Genomic DNA, 21967 nt, shown 5'->3' with positions numbered 1-21967 from the left:
TACCACCTCTACTCCCGTCGGCCTGACAAGCGGAAATAAGACTCGAAAGCCGTTCAAGATTTCCTTCAAATTAGCCAAACACGCAGCAGCTGACATCCCGAACTTAACACGTAGCGTGCAAGCCGGTGGGGTAGGGGCGCGTCAGGGACTCAGTCTCCCCGTATAGTCTGCGGCTCGACGGTTACCTTTCCGTCTTTCTAGATGATCTGCACCCAGACGAATATTTGGCTCTTTTCTTCGTGTATTTACTTAAAAAATAGGCTTTTTAAATAAATGTTTTTACTTCGCATAGGAGGGAGGTGATGGAAGCTCAGGTCTGGGGCTTGGGATACTCCTATGAAACTGGACTCTCGGAACTATTTGGCGTGTCAGGAGTCACCGCATCCCATCGGCTTAAGGAATTTGTGCATTTTTATATAAAAAGCACCGTGTGCAAACCACTGAGTGCTGAGTTCCCGGAGGGCACACCCACCTTCCCCTGTAGACGAATTTCATGGGCTCCACGGCCAGCGCTGTGGCCACGATGTCGTCAGCATTGTGTCTGCGCCCGCTGACCACCATGAGTCCGTCCATCTTGCCCACCACGAAGACAAGCCCCCCGGGGCCGACGAAGCCCAGCAGGCCCGTCCTGACGAAGGGGTACTCGCCGACAGGGGCCCCTGAGCTTGTCACGGGAAACACCTGTGGACACATGAGCTGTGAGTGTGTGGGGGGGGAGCGCCCACCGTCCCCTACCCCGGAGCCGGGCCAACCAGCCATAGTCTGGCAGCGACACCTTGCAGAAAGCACTGTCCCCGTCCGCTGCCCCTACTGTCCCCTTCTGCCCGCAGGCAGGCCACCCACTGGCTTCCTTCCAGGGCTTCCGAACCCAAGAAGTGCTACCAGAGGTTGTGACGATTGTCTAATGAACACTAATCAGATCTTCTGTTTTAAATCCACAGCATCAAACTGATAAATGGAAAACTGAAAACGCGTTTTACAAGTTGTCAAATGACCCACATTCATCAGTGTTTCCTTATCAGGACGACATGAGAAAGGAAGCAAATCTCAGGGCACCGAGCCCGCACCCGGTCCTCAGAGCCTGTGGGGACGTTGCAGAGCCGGGGAATGGGGGTTCTAGGCAGACTCCATCCGGCTTCAGGGACATTTTGGAAACTCGAGTCCACATTCCACCGAGACGCACGCACGAGGCCGCACGTTACGGCATGTTCTCAATTGGAAGAGACGGGTCCCAGACGGGGACCCATCCTCCATGTGTGAGGTCCTCTGCGTGCGCCCCTCCAAGGGTAAGGCACCACCCGAGCAGGTGAGAGGTCAGCTCCGGGAGCACGGCGGATGGGCGCAGAGGGTACCGCGGCCTGCGGGCAAGCGAGGCCCATGTGGACTCGAACCGTGAGCCACACATGCTGGCAGACATCGCGTGCACACACACACCGGCTCCTGCCACATGTGTGTGTTCACACCTGGCCATGGCAGGGAGGCCGTGGGGGGCCCGGTAAGGCCAGGATGGCTGTGCCCGGCCCCCGAGCTACAGTGTCTTTGCAGCACTTAGTAAACGGACAGACCTGGGACCGGCGATATATACAGAAAACCCTTTGCAAAGACGATTCTTGCCTTTTTCCAACATTGGCTACAAAGTGAGAAATGCTGAGAAGTCAAATTTACTGAAAATTATATAATTGGCAGCAAAAAGTGAGACCATTTTAGTTACAATGAACACGTTCCATCAAGACACTGCCAGCTTCTCGTTTGCGTCTGCGCACCTGCAGGGCCCCCTGGAAGGAGCCCCCGCGAACCTACCTCGAAGGTGTTCTTGGTCATGCCCGAGAGGCCGTAGTAAGACGTGCCCGTCGCGATGGCGCACACGCAGAGCTCCCCGATCTCATCCGTTCTACAGAGCTGAGGGATTCCGTCCGGCTTCACAGCACACATAATGGCTGAAAGCAAGACCGGACACACGGGTCATGTTAGAGTGAGGGACAGAGAGCGAGGGAGACAGACGGACAGAGACAGAGGTGAGGGAGACAGAGACAGAGGGAATGGGGGGGGACAGAGAGACAGAAACAGGGACTGAGGGATGGGGGGACAGACACCGAGAGAGATGGCGTGGGGAGACACAGAGGCACAGAGAGACGGGGACGGACTGAGGACGAGTGATGGCAGGGGAGCAGAGACAGCGTCTGGAACACGGGTGGGTGTATCCAAGTGGGCCGGGCACGCATGTTCCCTGCAGCACGTCCTGAATTTTCCCGTAATAGAAGAATGTCCAGTCCTGTTGCTGTGGGTCAGTGACTAACTGGACAGGTGAATCACATTCAAGGGGAGTGACTTCCGCTAGCAGACATGGAGGACACGTGGAGAACGCCCCGGGTCCCTGGCTGCCCATGGCGCTTCTGTACTGCACACGCCCCGTGCTCCCAGCACAGAGCTCGAGTCCGTCCGGGCCCGGAGCTAGCGTTCTGGGAGGTGGGGTGTGCGTCCAGCGACAGCTGACACCGCCCTGACCCGCTCGCAGGTGCGTCTGTGGAGCAGGTCCACGACTCTTAGAAACAGGCTCTTCCGCTATGAGCGAGCGCGGCTGCTCCCCCAGGGCCCCCGAGCAGGGCTCTCACACCGTCTGCTGCTAGGCTGGGTGCTGGCCTGGCCCAGCACGTGGGGAGGACGACAATGAGGTCCCAGCGTGAGGGGGGCAGAGAAGCCCTCCCATGTTCCCTGAGGCCACTTGACCACAGACTTTAACGACTCACAGCTGGAATGTAAGCGTTGTATCCACATTCACGGCGGAGGGGCCCAGGGACGCCGGGTAGGAGGGCCAAGGCCCACAGACAAGCCCAGCAGCCACAGCCGGGGTTCCCACCTCAGCGCCCCAGGCTGTCTGCAGCCCGGGCCCACACTCACCACCAGGCATCACGAGGCCGACGTCCTGCACGGTAAGCACAGACAGCTTCTCCTCCGAGTCCACGCGGATGACGCCGTAGGTCAGCCCGTGCATGGAGAGGACGCCCCGGCCCGGGGGCTGGTTGCTGTCGTCTGTGGGCCTAGAAGAGCAGTTCTGTCTGAGTGCGCGGAAGCAAACAGGCCACACAAGGACACGCGGCGAGGCTGCCAGCCACGATGGGGTCCCATGGACTCCCGAGTGCAGACTGGATGTCGTGCCACCCCACGGCCTAGCTCGCCGGGGGACGCTTCTGCTACGGCCACAGGATGTCACTACCCCTACCTCTGGGTTTCCAGAACAGTTTAAAAACACCTTAGTGGCGTGAAGACCTGCGGTTAGTAAGGAACACTGCCTGACTCCTCCCCCCACTGTCCGGGCCAGATCCTCCAGGGTGGGAAGTGGCTAGCGAGAGAACGGGTCTCGGAGAAGAGACGGCAGCAGGGTGCAGAGTCGGTGGAGATTTCCCACTGCTCCTGCCATGAGTCGGATATACGTCATGTGGATGCACACTGTGGGCCAGAATCTGGAATAAGAGTCCCACTACGTGCCGGACTACAAGTTCTTGGGGAAGGTTCCGGCTGAGAGGCGTTCTGTAGGATGGCAGAGGCCCAGAGAAAGAAGTAGTGTCACTGCCTCTGTCTCCTCCATGGCCCATGAGCCCCACACGTCCGCTCACTCTGCGCCAGCCCCTCCCATTCCTCGGGGACCCAGACCTCTCCCACCTGGGCCTTCTGCACCTGCTCCTGCCTCTCTCCCTGCAGGGTTCTAGCAGCAGCAGCAAACCCGTGGTTTCTTCTCAGTGCCCTCCGGGGCCGCTCAGATGCACAAGGACTCCATGAAGCAGACACCCCAACTCCCACCTGCACGGCATGCGCCTGGCCTGTCAGTCGCAGCCTCCTGAGGGCAAGTGGGTCTCCCTCTGTCCACTGCTGCACCCTTTCCTCCAGAGAGGCAGTCTGTCGACTACGGAGTCGTGAAAGATTTCCAAGGTCACAGATTTTATCCCTGTAGCTAAAGACACTTGCCTGTGAGCTCTGAGCTAAGTGAGAGAGCGATTTGGGTGAGCACCAGCCTGTCGCTGTAACGACGCACTTGCACAACACTGCTTTAGGATCTAAAAGCTGGAGGACAAACAGAAGTTTGCTGTTTGACTTTAAAACAGTACTGAGATTTGTAACGAACCTAAAAATATAAATAAGGAAACGTAAAAGTTAAACTGTGCAGAAGGAAGTCTTATTTGAATCAAGAAACTGGTGTGTTTAAAAAAGAAGCCTAGACCGTAAGTCAAAAATTTCTCAAAAAAAAAAAAAATAAATAAAAAGGAAGTGTAAGAGAGTCTGGAAACTGAACCATTCTATCCACTAAGCATCAAGAACAAGGAACTAAGCAGACACAGAAGAAAACTCTGCCTAAGCTAGAAGGTCCCCGGGCAGCCACCTGGAAAAGAGCCCCGGACACTGGAGCCTAAACCGCTCTCTAAAGCGAGAAGAGGAGCCCCGCGGGAACCCTGTGCTACCAGGACTCCTGACCCTGTGCTTCTGTCCTAGGCAGAATGCGACGTGACAGTCAGGAACCGGAAGGCTCGGTACCCGCTGTGGGTTGTGTCCCCCAAACCTATGGCCAGTCCTGGTCCCGGGACATCAACTGTGACCTTCTTAGTATGAAAGAGGGTCTTTGCAGAGGCTGTTGGTTGAGACGAGGTCATACGGGATGGAGTGGGCACAATCCAATGACCAGTGTCCTCAGGGAGCAGAAGACACAGATGGTGTGGGACACGGTGGCCACAGGGCACTGCGTCTCCAGCGACGGAGCCACCGACGGGGCAACAGCAGTGGGAGGACCTGCTGCAGATGCTCTGCCAGAGCCTCTGGGAGCCCCCGCCCAGCAGATGCCCCAAGACCCGAGACAACAGTGTCCCCATTTCCACGCCCCCAGCACAAGGCACTTACGAGAGCCCTGGACACGGACACACCACACAACGGGGCTCAAAGGTGTGCGTAGTCAGTTGCAGGAGGCACAGAAGCAGAATGCAGGAGTGGCCAGGAGCAAGGGGTCGTGGCGACTGAGACCAGCCGCCCACAGGTGCTGGGAGCAACAGGCTCCTGTAAGAGTCACCGATGCACGTTCTGTCCTCGTGGTGACGGCACCTGCTTCCCTACATTCCAGAACAGCAAGCGGGAAGCAAGACTCAGGGCGGCCCAACTTTGGACTGCATTTGCTGCGAGGATCCTCAGTCGCGTTTACAAACCGATACCGCGGAAACAAGGACTCCCGTGGTGTTACTCCGACCTGCTGCTTTGCACTCGCATCTAACGGAGTCCCTTGTGGATCACGAAAACTCCAAGCCCAGACTCTCTCCTCTGCGGACAAAGGGCACTTAAACAGTTGGAAGAGAAGCACGTGAGTCCCTGGGACACGGTCCTGGGGTCGCTGGCCACCCTGCTGACAAGGTCCCCCAGTCCCAGGTGGCAGCGTTCCTGCTCCACAAGCAGCCCAGCCCCTCCCGCCCGAGCTCCACGAGGCCCCGCCTCTCCGTGGCCAGCGCCCCGAGCACTCCGCGCACACGGGCTCAGCACGGCGCACTCCCGCCTACGCCACCCTCCACCGTACAGACCAGGAACCGAGGCACGGGTATGTGAACCCGGTCGTCTGTGTCCCTGGGGGGCTCAGAGGGACCCAGACTGACAGCACAGCTCGTGTCCCAACGCAGACACCAGCCCGTCCCCTCTCCCCATAGCCTCTCACCTCTGGCTGCAGACACCAGCCTCCTCAGTCCACAGCACACTCTCCTTTTGGGGAAACTTCAGAACCAATGCTGTGTGTGAAACATGAGGACGGTGTCCCCGTGGACGCGTGAGGCTCCAGAAGTCCCAGCAAGAGCTCCTGTGTGTGCTCAGCTCACCCCGCACCCCCGCCTCCGGGCAGCCACCACCAGAGAGCCCCCGGCGCTTCCACACGCACTACAACATGGGCCGCACAAACACGTCTCTACCCAGAGAACGGCGGCTCCCCGACAAGCACGTTCGTCTCGTCCTGCTCTCCCCCCAGCAGAGCTTGCGGGGCCTCCCGAGTGTGCATGTGTGACACCTGGGGGACACAGAGCGCGCCCGCCGACCACCCTGTCCTTGCAGCGGGTGGTGTTCGGTGACACGGATGGGCGATCGCTCATCTTATTCCACTGCTATGTAATCAGCAATATTGCTGCAGGTTCCCTCTAGAGAAGCAGCTACGTTTAGAACATGAACGACACCTGAGCCACTGCCCGGCCATGCCCATTCCCACGAGGGGTATCGCCTTCTGATTCACACGTGCACGCGGCGCTGTCTCACGCCGGACGCTGCTGTAAGCACTCCACGTGCCAGGGATGCTCCCAGCAGCCCCAGGAGGGAGGCCAGACCAGCCTCCCTGCTCACGGGTGGAGAGAACAGGGCGGGGTGGCCCCCAGGCCCAACTGAGGGGCAGACCCGGGCGTCAAGCTCACTCCGGCCTCCAACCCCGTGCATCTGGCCGAGGGGAAGGCCACCTCCCGGCAGTCCTGCCTCCGCACACCCAGACCAACACTGTCCTCAACCCTAAGACTGCTCCGGCTTGCTGGGTCCAAGCCATTTGTCGCCGCTGGCTGGGTCTGTGTCCCCTCAATTCTTAACCACGCCAGCCTGTCTTTCTCTCCATTAACACCTTCCTGGGAAATTAAAAGTCCCGGTAGATTAAACCAGGTGAGAGTGAGAACGGGACCCTGTGAGCAGAATTCCCAGAGATTTCAAAAAGCTGTTTCATGATCAGACCTGGGAAGCTGAGCGAGGGCGGGGGGAGCCTGGCCCTCCTGTCAGCCTCCAGGTTCAAGGCCGCGATGGAGCAGCGTGTTGACGGGCAGCTCCAGTGTCGCGGGAGCAGGAACGCCCCGGCGATTCTCTGGGTGCACAGAGTCTTCGTGCTCAGGAATATGCAGGAAGGTAATACGCAGCTGTGTGTGGCTCATCCTGCAGTGACGGGCAAATTGCAGGACGGCCCACGTTAACACACGGAAGACAGAGGTGCCCACCAGCCCGGCCAAGGGAACACTCCCGACGGCCAGGGGCTTCGCCGGGACAGCACGCACACCTGCCACTTACGTGTCGTGTGTGTCCCACCTGGATAAACGCTAGACAACGGGGGCGCCTGGGTGGCTCAGTGGTAAAGCCTCTGCCTTCAGCTCAGGTCATGATCTGAGGGTCCTGGGATCGAGCCCCGCATCAGGCTCTCTGCTAGGGAGGGAGCCTGCTTCCTCCTCTCTCTCTGCCTGCCTCTCTGCCTACTTGTGGTCTCTGTCAAATAAATAAATAAAGTCTTTAAAAATAAAAAAAACACTAGACAACCCTCAGGTGGTCACGCTCTGTGACACCTGAGACGTATGTCCTCGAAGTCTCCGTGAACACACCTGCACTTTGCCACCCGCGGCCGCACTCACAGCCACACCAAGGGGAAAGAAACGCAGTGACGGAAGGGGTAAGGCATCTGGGACGATCTCCCTTCCCGGGGTTTACAGAGAAGCAGCCCCCACATCTCCAAGGCTTCAGCCCCACGGCCTCTCCCTGAAGCCCTTCTGCAAGCACAACTGCGAAGATCCTTCCCTGGGTCCCTCAGACAGAGGCAGCCTCCAGTTCCAGAAACGGTCGACTCAGGAACACCCAGAGAGCAAAGGGAGCAAAGCCTCAGGGAAGAGCCGCTCCTCTGCCAACACCAGGACTTGCTACAACATCTCTACATTCATGGCCCGTTGTCACAGAACACACACGCCCAAGCACACACGATGTCACCGCAGTAACACTGATGTGAGCCCGACGCCCGAGTTCTACCGCGAGTCATGCAGAGGCTCTACGTGTACAGACTCACGTGCTGTTCACGTGGCCCCGTGATGTGGCATGGCGCTCACGCCCCCCATGGACACGGACTCTGAGGCCTGAAGGGAGGCATTGTGCCACGTTACAAAGCCAGCAAGAGGAAAAGCAAAAGGAGGAAATGCCAGAACGGTGACCTGGGCCAGCAGACTCTGAAATCCACTGGGGACTGTGCCGGGCTCACTGGACACAGAGCATACAGAGCCATCAGTGCACACGTGGGGTGCACGACAGGCTGGACACACGGGTGCACGCACGGACTGGATGCACAGAACTCACGCACAGGCATCAGAGCGCCTCCTGGAATGCAGCTCCCTGCGGAAGATGCTTCTACGCTGTGGGCCATCTGCGTGTGTCAGCGAGGGACTGCCTTCCGGCCGCTGACCAGTGAGGTCCTCCTTTGTGGACAGAGGCGTCCCTCGTGGGGGAGCGGCCCTGCTGTGCGTGTCTGCCCCTGCCGTCCGCAGCGGAAGTCCTTCTGCAGACGCGCGTGAGCTCTCTTACTGCAGCGGCCACCCCGAGAAAATAACAGCAGCAGGTGGAAATGCCCTGTGAAGGGTGTGGAGCCATGGACACTGTGTACTTGTTTTAACAGAAATAACATTTTCAGGGAACACTCTGGGAACGCGGATTTAAGGAGAAATCCAGTCAAATCCATGCCTATGTGCTCCCCCTTCAGTGCTCAGCGTGAGAGTCTCTGCACAGCATAGCGGATGCCCACACAGAAGGCTCATGACAGGGAAAGACCCAGGATCGACACGGCGCCCCTCCGAGCAATGAGGTATTTTCTTCCCCTTTCTCTGGCAAGAGCAAGAACCACTTATTAAAAAGCACCTGCTTGAAGAGGTCTATAACGTGACAAGGGGCTGTTCTCTCCGCCACTGTCACACCCACCCGCCGCAGTCTGTGGCTTCCAGGTTCTTTCTTGCTAGAGAGACTGGTCAGAGACGCTTCCTCCTCTCAGGCAGGCACCGGACCTACCCCACAAGCTGTGTGCGAGCTGAGCTCTCCCCCGGGCTCCTTGGCTGTGTCTCCGGGCAGGCGCTCGGCACGCGCCGGCAAGAAACCGGCCCCGGTCTCTGTGTGTGGGACAGATACCTGGACCGCAGCGGGCGCCGGTCACCATCCGACCGAACACAAAACAGGGTGGGACGCGCTCCCGCGGGTGAGCGGGGCAGATGGCCCGCACGGGGCACTCTGGTCTCTTGGCTCTTCCACACTCTGAGTCACTCCGTATCACCGGTTAGGGATGGGGAGTCTCATGGCCAACTTCCTTATACTCAAAGGAGTTCTAAAAACTGTACCTGAGTTCAAAACTGCCGGATTAAAGTCCCCAACAATGTATTTAATCTTGTGTTACAAAAATAAGATCATGGATCTCCACGGTTGCCTTTCTTGGGGCAGTCAAAGCCGTTTCTGAAAATCCCACTGCAATTCACGGGCTCCTCAGCTATCCTGGCTGGTGTGCCTCGGGCGGGTGGTCCGAGTTGGACTCCAGACATGCATCCGGCTGCCGGGGTCCTTCCCTCAGGTCTTCCTGTCTCTCTAATGTCCGGGGGGACGTTTTCAACATGCAAAATGATTCGGGTGGCAAAGGGGCATCTCTGGTCTCCTCTGGAATTGCCAATTTAATTACTGCTTTACATAATGATTAGCTTTCACTGCGAATGCATCAAGGTACCTTGTGGTTAAAGAGCCACAGAACATTTCCTTGGTTCAAGCAACACTACCACAACATAGCTTTAAAAAGTGAGTTCTTGGGGCGCCTGGGTGGCTCAGGGAGTTAAGCCTCTGCCTGCGGCTCAGGTCATGATCTCACGGTCCTGGGATCGAGCCCCCGCATCGGGCTCTCAGCTCAGCAGGGAACCTGCTTGCTCCTTTCTCTCTGCCTGCCTCTCTGCCTACTTGTGATCTCGGTCAAATAAATAAATCTTTTTTTTTTTTTTTTAAAGTGGGTTCTTTCCTCTGCATTCCAGACGTGGAAACAGAACCAGACAGCAAATCCCAGGGATACACAGGACCAGAAGATCATTCGCTGGTTTTCATTTTACAATTTGCCCTTTGAAAACAATTTCACAGATGCGTTTACACGTCATAAAGTCCTATTTCTCCAATATACTTAGTTTTACAAATAACCCTCAAAGAAAAAGGAAACACACAACATAGACCTGGATGGTGACAGCTTAAAAGGAAAGAAGATTAAATACCGTGGCAACATGAGGTTGGAGAGGAAGCCAGGGCTCCAGCTGCTGTCCCCAGACAATGGCCAGAGTCTAGGGCTGGCTCTCGGGACCATCTCCGCACACTGCCTGTGTTTCAGGTGGGACGTCCAAGAATCCCGCTGAAAACTCGGGGCCCCAGAACCTTCCAATGCACTCACTGTGTGTTGGTGACAGGTGTTCTCCTGCTAACCGGAGGAGGGACGTCAGGACAATGAACAGCCACGGTCACCAGCCTGTGACGTCCAGCTCTCTGCTCTGCATAGGCCAGCTCAGAACGGCCAGAGGGGCTGACGGATGTGCCCAGCTGTCCTGGCACAGTGCAGGCCCACGGGCGCCTGGCGGTTCTTCCGCAGCCACGCGGCTGGCGGGTCCACATACGCATCTCACAGAAGGAAACCACAGACTAAAAGCCCCACCGGTGTGACTAACGGGACACATGTCCAGTGTCATCTTCAGTGCTGACCACGTGCAGTAACTGGGTTTTGTCCCTAAAAGCTGAGCAGGCCATCAGCGGCTCTGAGGGGCTTGCCCAAGTCCAGTCTCTTCTTCGTTTCCCAGCTCAGCTGTCCTGGGAGGGTTACTAAGCCCAGGACGAGAGAAGAAAGGAGAATGTCAGTCCGCAAACCCACCTGAATGAGGGGTCATCAGAGCTCCCTTGAAGGGGGCCGGCTTTTCTCTCCAATAAAATCAGGCGACCCAGCAGCCAGACACTTTTTTCTTTGTAAATCAGCCAACAAACAGAAACAGACTCCGAGGCTGTAGCCGCTCCCACGCTGGGCTCGGGGAAGACGCGCAACCGAGCGCCCATTCTGTTGTCACCCTGGGACCACAGGGCTGTGGACCGGGCATCCTGGACCCCTGCTCAGAGCAGCTTGAGAGGGACGAAGAAGGCAGCCTCGCCTCTAAGCCAGCTTCTGCTGTGCACGTATGGACATTTCCAAGTGTCCCTGCACTTGGGGAAGAAATCAGTCAGTGTGAAGCTACGTGTGTGGGCTTGTTCGTGAAACAAGAGTCTGTCCCAACCTCTGCGTGGACGGTCGTTCATGTCCAACACTGGGAACAGGGGCTTCCTTACTCATAGAGAGGGACGTGCTCATAAAATTCAAGAGAATGCTGTTTCTGTCCTGTTTGAACATGACTCACATCCGACTGGTCAGCGAAGGAAGCAGGTTCCACACGTGAGCACTCCCTCCTCTCCGGACTGACCACCAGTCCTCGTCACCCACACTCACCCCGACACAGGGCTCACGGTGGTGGCTTCATCCGTGGGGCCGCTGGTGTGCCGCAGTGTCTCACGGGGACGGGGACAGCCACCAGACTGCGGAACGGCACCCAGCAAGGGACCGGACGGGGGACAGCCGCTGCACCCAGAGGCCTGTCTTGATTTGGGTCATGCCGTCATTCCTAATTCTACTGAGAACGCTACCACTGTACCTCGTGCTCCTCCCCCTTCCTGTCCCAATCTACCTGTGAGCGTGGGAGATGATGCCCATCGCGGAACACGTGGGCTCTGAGGAGACATCCCAGCCAACGCCGTGGGAGCCCCGGGCGGGACTCTGGGAGACACTTGCTCAGAGCTTGGCAGGGCCGAGGGCACTACCTGTGCTCACGTCTCTGTTCTCAGGAACTCCTGACCGTCCACCGCCTCCTACATAGCGACTTACATCCTGGGGTACGTAAGGATCTCCCACCCCTGCTCTGGGGTCCTGAGCTGCCCTCTCCGCACCCGTGTTAGTGCATCTGTGTGGACGCACGCAGGCTGCTGCCCAAAACCTCACTGTCCTCCCTCCACCCATTATCTTGGGACCCACCCTGGGGTCGGAGGGGGACGCGCAGTTGGCAGTAAGGACATGGCCCTCTTGCTGCTGCTGTCTCGGTGGACGACCAGAACATGACACCAAACCCTAGGCTCAGAGCGGCACCGGGATTGCTGTGTGCGGTGCCAGCCGGCCAACAGGCGCACACACGACTCCCTGGGGCACCACGAGCTAGAAACCCGCCTGCACACATGCACGCGCTGCTCTCACCAGGACGCCCGTGAGCAGGACCTGCACGTACTGGGCTTCTGTCTCTCACGGCTCTATTTACAAAGTACACACGGGGCTGGGACGGACAAACCACGGAGACACCAGAAAGTCCCAGAGCACGTGAGAAGGTGTGAATCTGAAGGAGGGCGACGAGCCCAGAGGACCACGGTCGGGACGCCAGCAAAGGCAGGCTGTGCAGAGGGAGGGAGAGAGCATGGCCAGACCTCGGAGCCCCCAGCACCCCTGCAGGCCAGCTGCCACTGAGGGGCCGGGCAGTAGGGAGCCAGGGCAGCCAGAGGGTCGGGCCGTGCGTCCACAGTTTCCTCTGAAGGAATGTGGGGCACACATTGCCCAGGCAGGGTGCACTGATATCCAGTTCCACTCTGCCACCCTCCCCACAGTAGAGCGGCCAGAATCACAACACGGACATGTGTCCAGTCTCTGCGCGGTCCTGCATCTAACTGAAGTCTTGGTGGGTGGGGAGATGCGATGCAGCCTGCACTGGGGCATTAAGGGCTCAGACTGCTGGGCCAAGGGCTGACGGCTGGGGTGGGGGACCTGGGGGTGTGCACACGTGTTAGCAGACACACGTGTTCACAGTGGGGACAGGGGTGTGTGCGCACACATGTAAGCAGACACGTGTCTTCCTATCAGGGACTGGGGTGTCCGCACACGTGTGAGCAGATCCACATGTTCACAAAGGGGACCAGGGAGTGTGTGCACACGTGTTAGCACACCACACTGCTCACATCTTTTCTTGGCAGCTGGAAAAATCAAGTGTCTCAAAGAACTGGCCCACGGGGACGTGGCAGAGTCAGTCGCTGAAAAGACCTGCCTTTCCTGGTGCACAAGGTGGCCCTGAAATCACGATGACACTCTGAGGCGCCCCTGAATCTTGCTGCTCCAGGCAGTCAACACACGGGGTGACAGCATAGCATTGGGGGACCTGCCGGCGGCCCCTGTCACAGCGCAGCCTGGACTGTGTCCACGGGACCCACAGATTCTCTCCCGGAGGGAACGGCGAGGACACAGTTTGTGACTCCATCACCCCAAGGCCCCCGGGGGCACGAGCCACCACACAGCTTCTCAGCACGTGGGGCCCGTCTGCGGCTTCGGGCCCAGACGTCACGGTTCCTCGCCCGCGTGAACCAGGGCTGAGCAGAGCACTGTGTTCCGGGGCCGCTCCAGGCGCGAGCGCACCACCAGAGGCTGTGTTTCCCCGGGACCCAGGGTGTCTCCAGGACACGAAGGCTCAGCCAAGACCACGCGGGCACGGTCCCAAATGACTGGCTCCAAGAAATGCAGCACCATTTCCAACGCCACCTGCGGCCTGAGCCGTCGTTTTAGGCGTCTCTGCGGGGTTTTTGTCCAGATTTTGAAAATACCGTTCTACTTCAGTTTTGGTCACAGATACGGACAGGTGCGAAACCGAGAAGGACGGTGCGAACGGTGCAGACACATTCACGTGCTTGTGAAACCACAATGTTTAACGGCCCTCTGCTGCCTATAACAATCTTTTCCAAAATTATTTTTGTTTGGCTATAACCAATATGTCAGTAGCAAAACACAAATACCTTAGCGTTAAAACTAGACCTTTTCCCCTGTGTATCTTACGGCCCCTCGCTTTACGCTGGAGCAAGGTGGCAGGGTTCACACTGCACTGTCCGCAGGAGTGACCGTGAGGCCCGGGGCCAGCACACCAACGTCGAGAGTCCGCAGGACACACTGGGCCATCCCCACGGAGCCATCCCCAAGCACCAGGCTCGTATCTTTACTCTGAAATACGCAGCCCAAATGTCACAGCAAAACGAGTGGACACGTTTAAGCCGTCACAGCTTCGGCAAGGACAGGACGGCGCAGATGATGTCCGACTCAGCTGTCCCTCTGCAGCAACCTTGCTCCCCTGCCGGAGGCCAGCACATGAGCCACCACTGACCCACGTGAGGCGGGAATGGGGTTCCACCCGTGGCAAGTGGGTCCCAGCAACAGTCTCCACTTTCCCTCCCACACATGTGCCATGCGCGGCGAACGCACACGCCCGGTTCTCGAGCACTGCGCAGGTGGCAGGTCTGTGGAGAGACCCGGGAGGTGCCAGCGAACCCGGGACTCTCTGGGAGAAGACAGTGTCTTCATTTAGAGAAAGAGCTCAGGGCAAGCCACCAGACGGAGACCACTCTATACCAAAGTCTGTAAATAAGTGAGGATTACAGACTCCACGTCAGGGAAACCAAGAGTTTCTTCTGTTACTGACGCACCTCTTGGTTGTAGGGAATTTCTCTGAAGGAGTGACGGACGTGACATCGCTCCGACAGTCAACGGTGGTTGAGGAAAGAGCGAGGCTCCCTGTGCACAGAGCTGGGAGCTCCCGCAGACGGGGCTCAGGCACTGCCTTTTCAGCAAAGGGCCACGGGGCCTGGAACATTCACTGGGCTTCCTGTCAGCTGTGCCGTGGCCGGCGCACATGAATAGGCAGGCACGGCGCTGGGCCAACGAGACCTCAGTACGGGCGCGGGCCGTCGGCCCCCTATGACTCCGGGACGTGCGCTGCTCTCCCTCCACTGGGGAACAGCACGTGGCGAAATCGGTCGTGGCCAGAGACGGGCGGTCTGCTCTCCCAGGCCCCCACGCGGTCCGGCCTTGCTCACGGTTACGTGCCCAGCAGACAGACACCCACGGCCACCTGTCGGGCTGACGAGAGAAGGGCCGGGAAGCGGGAGGAGGAGAACAGAGGCGGTGCCCTGGCCGCCGCCTCCTCAGGCACTCGGACCCCACTGTGTCTGAGCCCCCAGGCTGTGCACGCCGTCCTGACGCAGGCTCCCAGGGGGAGGACGCGTGTGGGGTGAACCAAAGGTCCTGCAGAGAAGGGGACAGAGCTGCTCTACTGTGCCCTGGCCTCCCTCCAGGCCCTAGCCACACAGACCTAATTTTACCAAAAGCTGGAAATAGGATTTCCTCTGCTGACACATGCCCTCTCGGGTCACCCTGTTTTCTGGAAACTGTGTGCTCAGGAAGGGGTTCTCCAATGTGGGCAGCCCTGCCTCCAGGCAGCCTCTCCAGACTGACGGGGAGAGAGAACACACGGGGGGCCCCTGGAAGGGCAAAGGAGCCAAAGCTGCCATCATGTCAACCCTGTTCACAGTCCTCACGGGGAGCGTCTGGCAGCTTGGGGTGAGACCAGGCCATAGGAGAGACTTCCGCCGCCTGGACGTGCTGGCGGCCATGGGTCCCTCGCTCTTGAGAGCTGATGTGAGTCCCAGCTGGCTGAGACCCTCCCGTGTGACAGTCACACTGTAAAACCCACAGGCAAGAGCTGCACGGCTATGCCACGACGGCAGCGTGTGCCCCCAATGGGTCCCATCCCTCCCCTACACAGACCGGAGAACGCAACTATGCACCCATGGGGATGGGGCCCGGTACGCCCCTTGCAGGAAGTGACAGCCCCACAGCACGTGCTGAGTCTCGGGGTACTTCCGTGTTCCTATCTCGCTACTTTCTTCCACGGACACTCCAAATCCACAGGAATCACGAGAGCAGCCTGTCTCTGGATGCCGCGGCTCCCGAGGACACTCGCGGGACCGCGGCTGGGACTGGCGAGCCTGAGAAGGACCAGCGACCTCACACAGCACCAGTGAAGGGAACGCACATTGCTCTTGAGGGCTAGGAAATGCCTGCAGTAAAGCCAGTTTGGGGTAGGAACGGACTGGACTCCCCAGCCACACGTCCCCAGTTTTAACCCCTGGACTGTGAGTGACAGTCCAGCAAACAACGTGCCGACCTTCCGCGAGCTACAGGAGATCCTGCGAGGAGAGCACAGCAGGATCCGGCCAAGGCCTCAACCTCACATTTCACCGCGGGTGGGGTCAGGTCCACCTGCGGCCCATGCCAGCCACCTCCCACCATGGTGCGGCCCAGGATGCAGGGCTCGCAGGGACTCCTCCGTATCCGTGGCCCTGTCCTGGCTCCTGGCTCCTCTACCAGCTACCCGGGAAATCACAGACGAGACCTCAAGGGTGGGGGGTCAGCTCTGAGAGGAGCTAGCGGGTCTGCAGACAGGAGCCAGCTCAAAGCCAGGCTGGCTGGCGGACTCGTGTCCCTACAAGCACAACCACTCCCACCTGCTCAGAGGGCGGCCGACCCATCCACTGTGTCCAGGTGTCCACAAGCTGCGGTAAGGGAAGGATGAGGGACTCGGAAACCACCCCGCCCGGCCAGTCAGGCTGCAGACTCAGCCACAGTAGGTCTGTGCAGGGGTTGTGCAAGGATGTGTAGGGATACGCGGAGGTGTGTGAAGACCATGGAGACAAGTAGGGAGCACAGGATACGTGGGGACATGGACATACAGGGGTATACACGGACACGTGAGTAGCATGAGTACACATTGGGACACGTGGGGTTGTGTGGGGAGCACGGGGGATCAGGAATGCTCAGGGAGCACCGGGGCGCGTGGGGATGCATGGAGAAACACGGGGATCCATGAAAACACATGGGGACATGTGGGGGATGCGTGGGGAGCACAGGGGCATGAGGATGTGCGGGGAGCATGGGGGCACATGGGGATGCATGGGGAGCCTGGGGCGCGTGGGGATGTGCGTGGCCATTGATTGCAGGGGAAGTGCGCTGGAAGCAACTAAACATGAGCCCAGGAAATAGTGCTTAATTTGCCTATTTTTGGTACTAAGTTTTTAATCTTCTTAAAAATTTTAATGATTTTTTGACATTTTTAGAGAAACAATGACAGGCCCTTCGCTGAGTCCTCCCTGTGTCAGTCTGGTCTGGCCTGATCTCACGCACAGGGAACAGCCATCTAGGAGAGCACGTGACCCCACGGTCTGACACAGCTGGAGTGTCCACGAGTCTCAGTCCCTCACCTCGTGACTTACCTGCAGCAACGGATGCCACGTCACACAGTGGCACAACACTAACGCTTTCAGGCAGAGGCCATGGAGAGGGGAGCCTGCAGCCGGGAGGCCACGGCCAGGACGCGGTGGCAGGGACCCTATGGCCAGGCTGCACCCAGATAGCTGACTGCTGGTCTCGGAGGAGCCCAGCGCTAGCCCGTCCCCGGCGCGGTCCCCAGCATCCCATCCGAAGCCAGACTTCAACTGACACCTTTTTAACAACGAAGGCTGGATTCTGGTTCCTGGTGTCCGATTTCCTCATCAGCTTACATTACGTCACGGACTTCTCCTTTCTGGTTCAAGTGAAATTAAAACTTGCTGCTGATCTTCTAAGGCTTTTTGACTTCCCAGCCCCTCAGACAGTCTGGTTAATTTTCACTAACTATCAGCTAAAACCGCCAGAAAACATCTTATTTACAACCTCCCAGTGGGTACTGTTGAGAAGCTTTTCGGTGGCAAGGACGGAACTCACATGCACTGTGTGCTGAAAGCTCGAGCACCTGTGCTTACAATGGGGCACGCAGTGTGTGACGCAGAAGACAACCTTACTAGGGCCGAACCCAGAGATACTGAGAACTATGTCTGATCCCGAGCTGGAAATACACAGACAGTGCAAACCCTCCCTTCCCACGCGGTGAGGATGGCGGACGGCAGGTGCCAACGGGACAGGCCTTCCCTGTACCTCTCAGCCAGGGTGGGGCCAGCCTCACATGCCCGTAACCGGTGTGCAGGGCGTGGGGCCCGAGGTGAGGCGGACTGACACACAACCAAGGGCATGGGCAAAGCAGGCCCCGACCCACGTGCACCCTGCAGCCCCGCAATGGCCATCCACAACCCAAGAGCTGAGAAAACCAGGGTCTTTCAGAGTTCACGGTGTGGTGGCGCAAGGGGCCTGTCCACGGGCTGGGCTGCCACCCACACTGCACTCACACCAGACAGTACTCCCCAGCCCGCCCCAAACAGCGCCCCACCGGGACATCAGCGTGGGACATGTGGGTGATGTACCCGTGGTGTCCACTTACTGGAGGACAAGGTCTGTCCCCAGAGGGACACAGGGTTTCTGACTAGTGAATCGGGACCACCCTGAAGAGTCCATTCCCACATGTGCAAGGAAAGAAGGCTGCCCTGGACAGGCTGGGTTCTGCCCTCCCCGCCCTGCAGGTGCCCGGCCGTACCTCCGGATGGCCACGGTGAGGGCTTCCGGGGAGCTGGCGCACGGACAGATGACCTCCTGGCGCAGGCCTTTGCTCTGGAAGACGTTGAGGAAGGCGTCACAGGACGAGATGGACCCTGCAGGCAAAGGGAGGACAGTCAGCTGGTGGAAGCCTGGGGTCCACGGAAACCGCCCCACTCCCCGAACGCCCCTGGGTCGGGCTGCGGCCAGAGTGCGGAAACACGCCTCATTCACGCTTACCCCTCACGTCACCGTGAGAGATGGTCCGCTCAGCCGACAGAAGCCGAGGGTTACCAGCATAACCCCCGTACGGATACGCCGCGGTGCTGAGCTCGTGGGCCCTCCCTGAGGCTGGCCCTGCCATGCTGCGTGTGTGTGTGCAACGTCCGAACGAAGGGCGGAAAACTCCTCCCGGGTCAGCACACCCAGGGAGCTCGGGGCGTCACCACCCGGCGTGCGGCGAGACCGCGTCCTAACACGGGGAAGCCGGGCGTCGCGCAGGACAGGTGGCTCAAATCACTGTCCCGAAGCAGCTCGCGGGTCACAGAGCTGTTCAGGAAGCTTCGGGAAGCTCTTTGGTCACAGGTCTGTTTGAGGAGACCCGCGAGACAAGTCACGGTAAACCACGTGGCGCGAGTCCCCGTTTGCGAATCAGGCTCTGAGAAAGTCTGTGCTGCTTCAATCTACGAATGTGCACGCGGCACCGCTTACGGACAGAAACACACGCCTCCTTCGCCCACTTGCCCCGGCTCACTGGCTCTCGCCCAGACCAGGCTCACTGCGTCTGGCCTCAACGCAGAGCGGAACTTCTCAAGTGTGTTCGTGGAGCCTGTGGGACTGCGAAATCGCTCTGCCAGGCGGTGCTTCCTACAGGATTTGATAATGAAACTCCACTAAATGATAAATTACTTTCCCAATCAAGAAAATTACTGTAGACCATAAAATAGCAATAATTACTACTTCCCGAGTAGTAGCCATGCCAAGGCCAAGGAACCACTTCACTCAACCCTCCTAAAATTTTATGACTTCGGTACGAATTTGCTGCTAAAGAAAGAGAAGGGTTAACATCAGAAAGTCAGGATCCTTCTCTACGGAATCAGGACGTGGAAACACCAGGACTCGAGCCCAGGACCCCGGGTCCCCGGCACCCGTGGTGGCTGGAGGCTCCAGTGAGTCACGTGGGAGGTCGTTCGCGGAAGGCCGCCTCCGAACAAGGCAGCGACGGGACCAGGCAGAGCAGAGCGTGGGGGCGGGACGGGGAGCTCGAGGCTCTCTCCAGCTGCCACTTACAGGGATTTGCGCCATCGGCCACGATCAGCATCCGCAGGGAAGAGAGGTTGATGTCCCTCTGATCTCTGTGTGCCACCAGCGCCCAGTGCATGTCCCTGGATTTCACACAAGCCACTTTCGCTGCGGGAACAGCGGAGGGAAGGGCGTTAGTCGGCGTGCCGTCAGCCTGGGAACCGCGGACTCGAGGGCCCCGGAGACGTACCTTTGTACTGGCAGACCTTCTGAATCCAGGACAGCGGGTTCACCTTCATCAGCGAGTACGGGATGCTGATGACGTGCATCATGTTCATGACACTCTGGAAGCAACACAGGGGACAACTGCCAGACGCTCGGGGGAAAGGCACCCCACCCGCCAGGCCGGGCCCCGTCACGAGCTCGCCCCTGCTCCACGCGGGGACTGAGAGCACCCTCTGCCGTGTGAGACGCAGAGAGGAGTGTGTGCGTCTAGCAGCAGACGGGCCTGGCTCTAGGAAGCGGCAAGGGAGGCAGAAGCTGCAGGCCCAGAGCCACAGTGACACTGGGTGACAACACCGAGACCTGGCACAGAGCTTCCCACACAGTGACGTCAAGGAGACACTCAACCGGTAGCAGCGACGGCAGCCGCCACAGCAGCCGCCACAGCCTCCAGGCAGGGAGGGGGGCTAAGTGCCTGCCGCACCCTGGGCTGGACAGACCCCACGCAGGACTGGCGCTGCATTTGACGGATAGCAACGCCGCGGTGCAGGGGGCCCAGGGGCAGGCAACGGGCCTGCAGGCACAGAGCGCAGACGGCAAGGCTGAGGCCGGCCGCAGTCCCGGGCCCTGTGCTCACCGCATGAGCGTGCTTGGGGAGCTGCGTCCCCGCATCCTAGTATCACCCGGCATCTGGGGGCAGAGCGGAGCTGCAGCAGGAGGGGCGAGTGTGGGCCCCAACCTCCGGTCCAGACGGTGCTCACAGGCCCCACTCCTCGCAGAGAAAGCACAAGGCCTGCTCTCTGTACGTATGTCCCACTGCTCATGGGAAAGCCACTAGAATTTTCCACCCCTGCACAGACACAGTTCCAGCACAAGACGCCTGGAGAAGCAGGGAGTGCATATCAGCACCGAGGACACACACAGCCTGCCCCGAGCTGTGTTCTGAGGCTCAGCGCATCTTAGAGGACACGGCCACGTCTCCACAAACCCGCCTGCAGCTTCCAGCCGCCCTCACTCATCCGCGGGCACGAACCTCCCTGAGGCACAGGAGCCCAACTGTCACCATGGCCGACCCCTGGAACCTCCCCTCGCAGTGTAAGGGACGAGGCTTCCATCATATTCACAAATACAGACTCACAGAGAGAAAAAGCCCAAGGATGTCACAGCCAAATCGCACGCTAGGGTCGTGCCCCAAACCCAAGACTGAGATGTCACTGCATTCAGAGCACCAGGAGCTGGGAGGAGAGACGCTCTGTTTGCCATGAGCGCCTGGGGAGGGTCCATATGCTCCCTCCCACGGGGGCAGGGACAGGGCTTTGGAAGTCACATTTGCAAACAGCTAAGGGCTTCTAATGCCGACGGCTCTTCTCCCCATGCAGGGGAAGCGGCTTCCCCAAGCCGCCCTGCACACGGACCCTAATTCCCACCGGGGCACCGAGCGCAGCCAGTGTGCCCGGGGTCGCACTTACGGTCAGGATTCCATGCCAGAGCCCAACGTCCTTCTTGAAGTCCAGCACGTTCACTATGGTTTCCGCTGCACAGAGGGAAACAGAGGACATGTACTCCCAGTGGACGCAAGACCACGTCGGTCAGGGGCAGGAGAGGCCTTGAGGGGCAGCCCACAGCATGTCTGTAGACACGGGCCACCTGCCCGGAGAAGCTTCCAGATACCCTCTTGACACTCATGTCCACAGTGAGAGCCTCACATGTCCCTGAAAACACTTCCTGCCTCCTTTTCCTGGACTTACTCCCTCCCCCGGCCTTGTCCTTTTTTAAGATTCTTTCCGTATCCATCATGGCTTCTCCCAAGAAAGGAAAACCTTTCCCAGCAAATGCAGGGTAAAGTCGCTAGAAGACTCAGGCTGGGGTTGGGTCACAAAGGAGACCCCAGAGAGCAGCAACAGAACAGTGTCCCCGTGATTCTGGGGAAGAAACGAACGCTAAAAACACAAGGTTGAACACAAGGGCCAGGCTGAGGGCTAGTGACGCCGCGAGTGACGCCTCTACAGTCACGCTTGTCTACCCGCGTGCGCACCAGCCCAGCACGGCCTCGTCCACGCACGGGGCGTCCAGCGAGCCCTCCGCTTACGTCTGTCCACGCTCCTTCCCACGAGGCTGGCCACGGCTCCGGCACTGCGTGCCACCCTCCTCCTGAGGGGACAAGCCACCACACAGAGGCAACGGCTGCTGTCCCACTGTCTACAAGCGCATCCTACTCAGAAGCAAGGAGCGTGTGCGTGTGCATGTGCGTGTGCGTTTCCTCCGGGCCACTCGCCACCGCCACAGCCCCGGACCTCTGAAAAGCAGGGCTACGGAGACAGGCTACAGTCGGGAGGCTGCAGACAGCACTGTAACCAAAGCAAAAGG

The 21967-nt window shown here is 58.9% G+C and overlaps 1 protein-coding gene across 2 annotated transcripts in view; it reads right to left on the bottom strand.

The window, feature by feature from the left end:
• The window catches only part of DIP2C (disco interacting protein 2 homolog C), a 363208-nt gene that overhangs the window by 79372 nt on the left and 261869 nt on the right, over positions 1-21967 (bottom strand). For both annotated transcript variants that reach the window (XM_032881692.1, XM_032881693.1), the window contains 7 exons: positions 21070-21134; positions 19629-19722; positions 19427-19546; positions 18138-18252; positions 2899-3038; positions 1801-1937; positions 473-681 (listed from right to left, as the gene is read on the bottom strand). In XM_032881692.1, the coding sequence (XP_032737583.1) occupies positions 473-681; positions 1801-1937; positions 2899-3038; positions 18138-18252; positions 19427-19546; positions 19629-19722; positions 21070-21134 (880 nt within the window). The remainder of the gene's footprint in view (positions 1-472; positions 682-1800; positions 1938-2898; positions 3039-18137; positions 18253-19426; positions 19547-19628; positions 19723-21069; positions 21135-21967) is intronic.

The sequence above is a fragment of the Lontra canadensis genome, unplaced genomic scaffold (genome assembly GCF_010015895.1).
Source record: "Lontra canadensis isolate GAN:19392208 unplaced genomic scaffold, GSC_riverotter_1.0 scaffold76, whole genome shotgun sequence".
In the NCBI taxonomy this organism is placed as follows: domain Eukaryota; kingdom Metazoa; phylum Chordata; class Mammalia; order Carnivora; family Mustelidae; genus Lontra; species Lontra canadensis.
The sequence above is the reverse complement of the archived record's forward strand: the minus strand, read 5'-3'. Positions and strand labels throughout refer to the sequence as shown.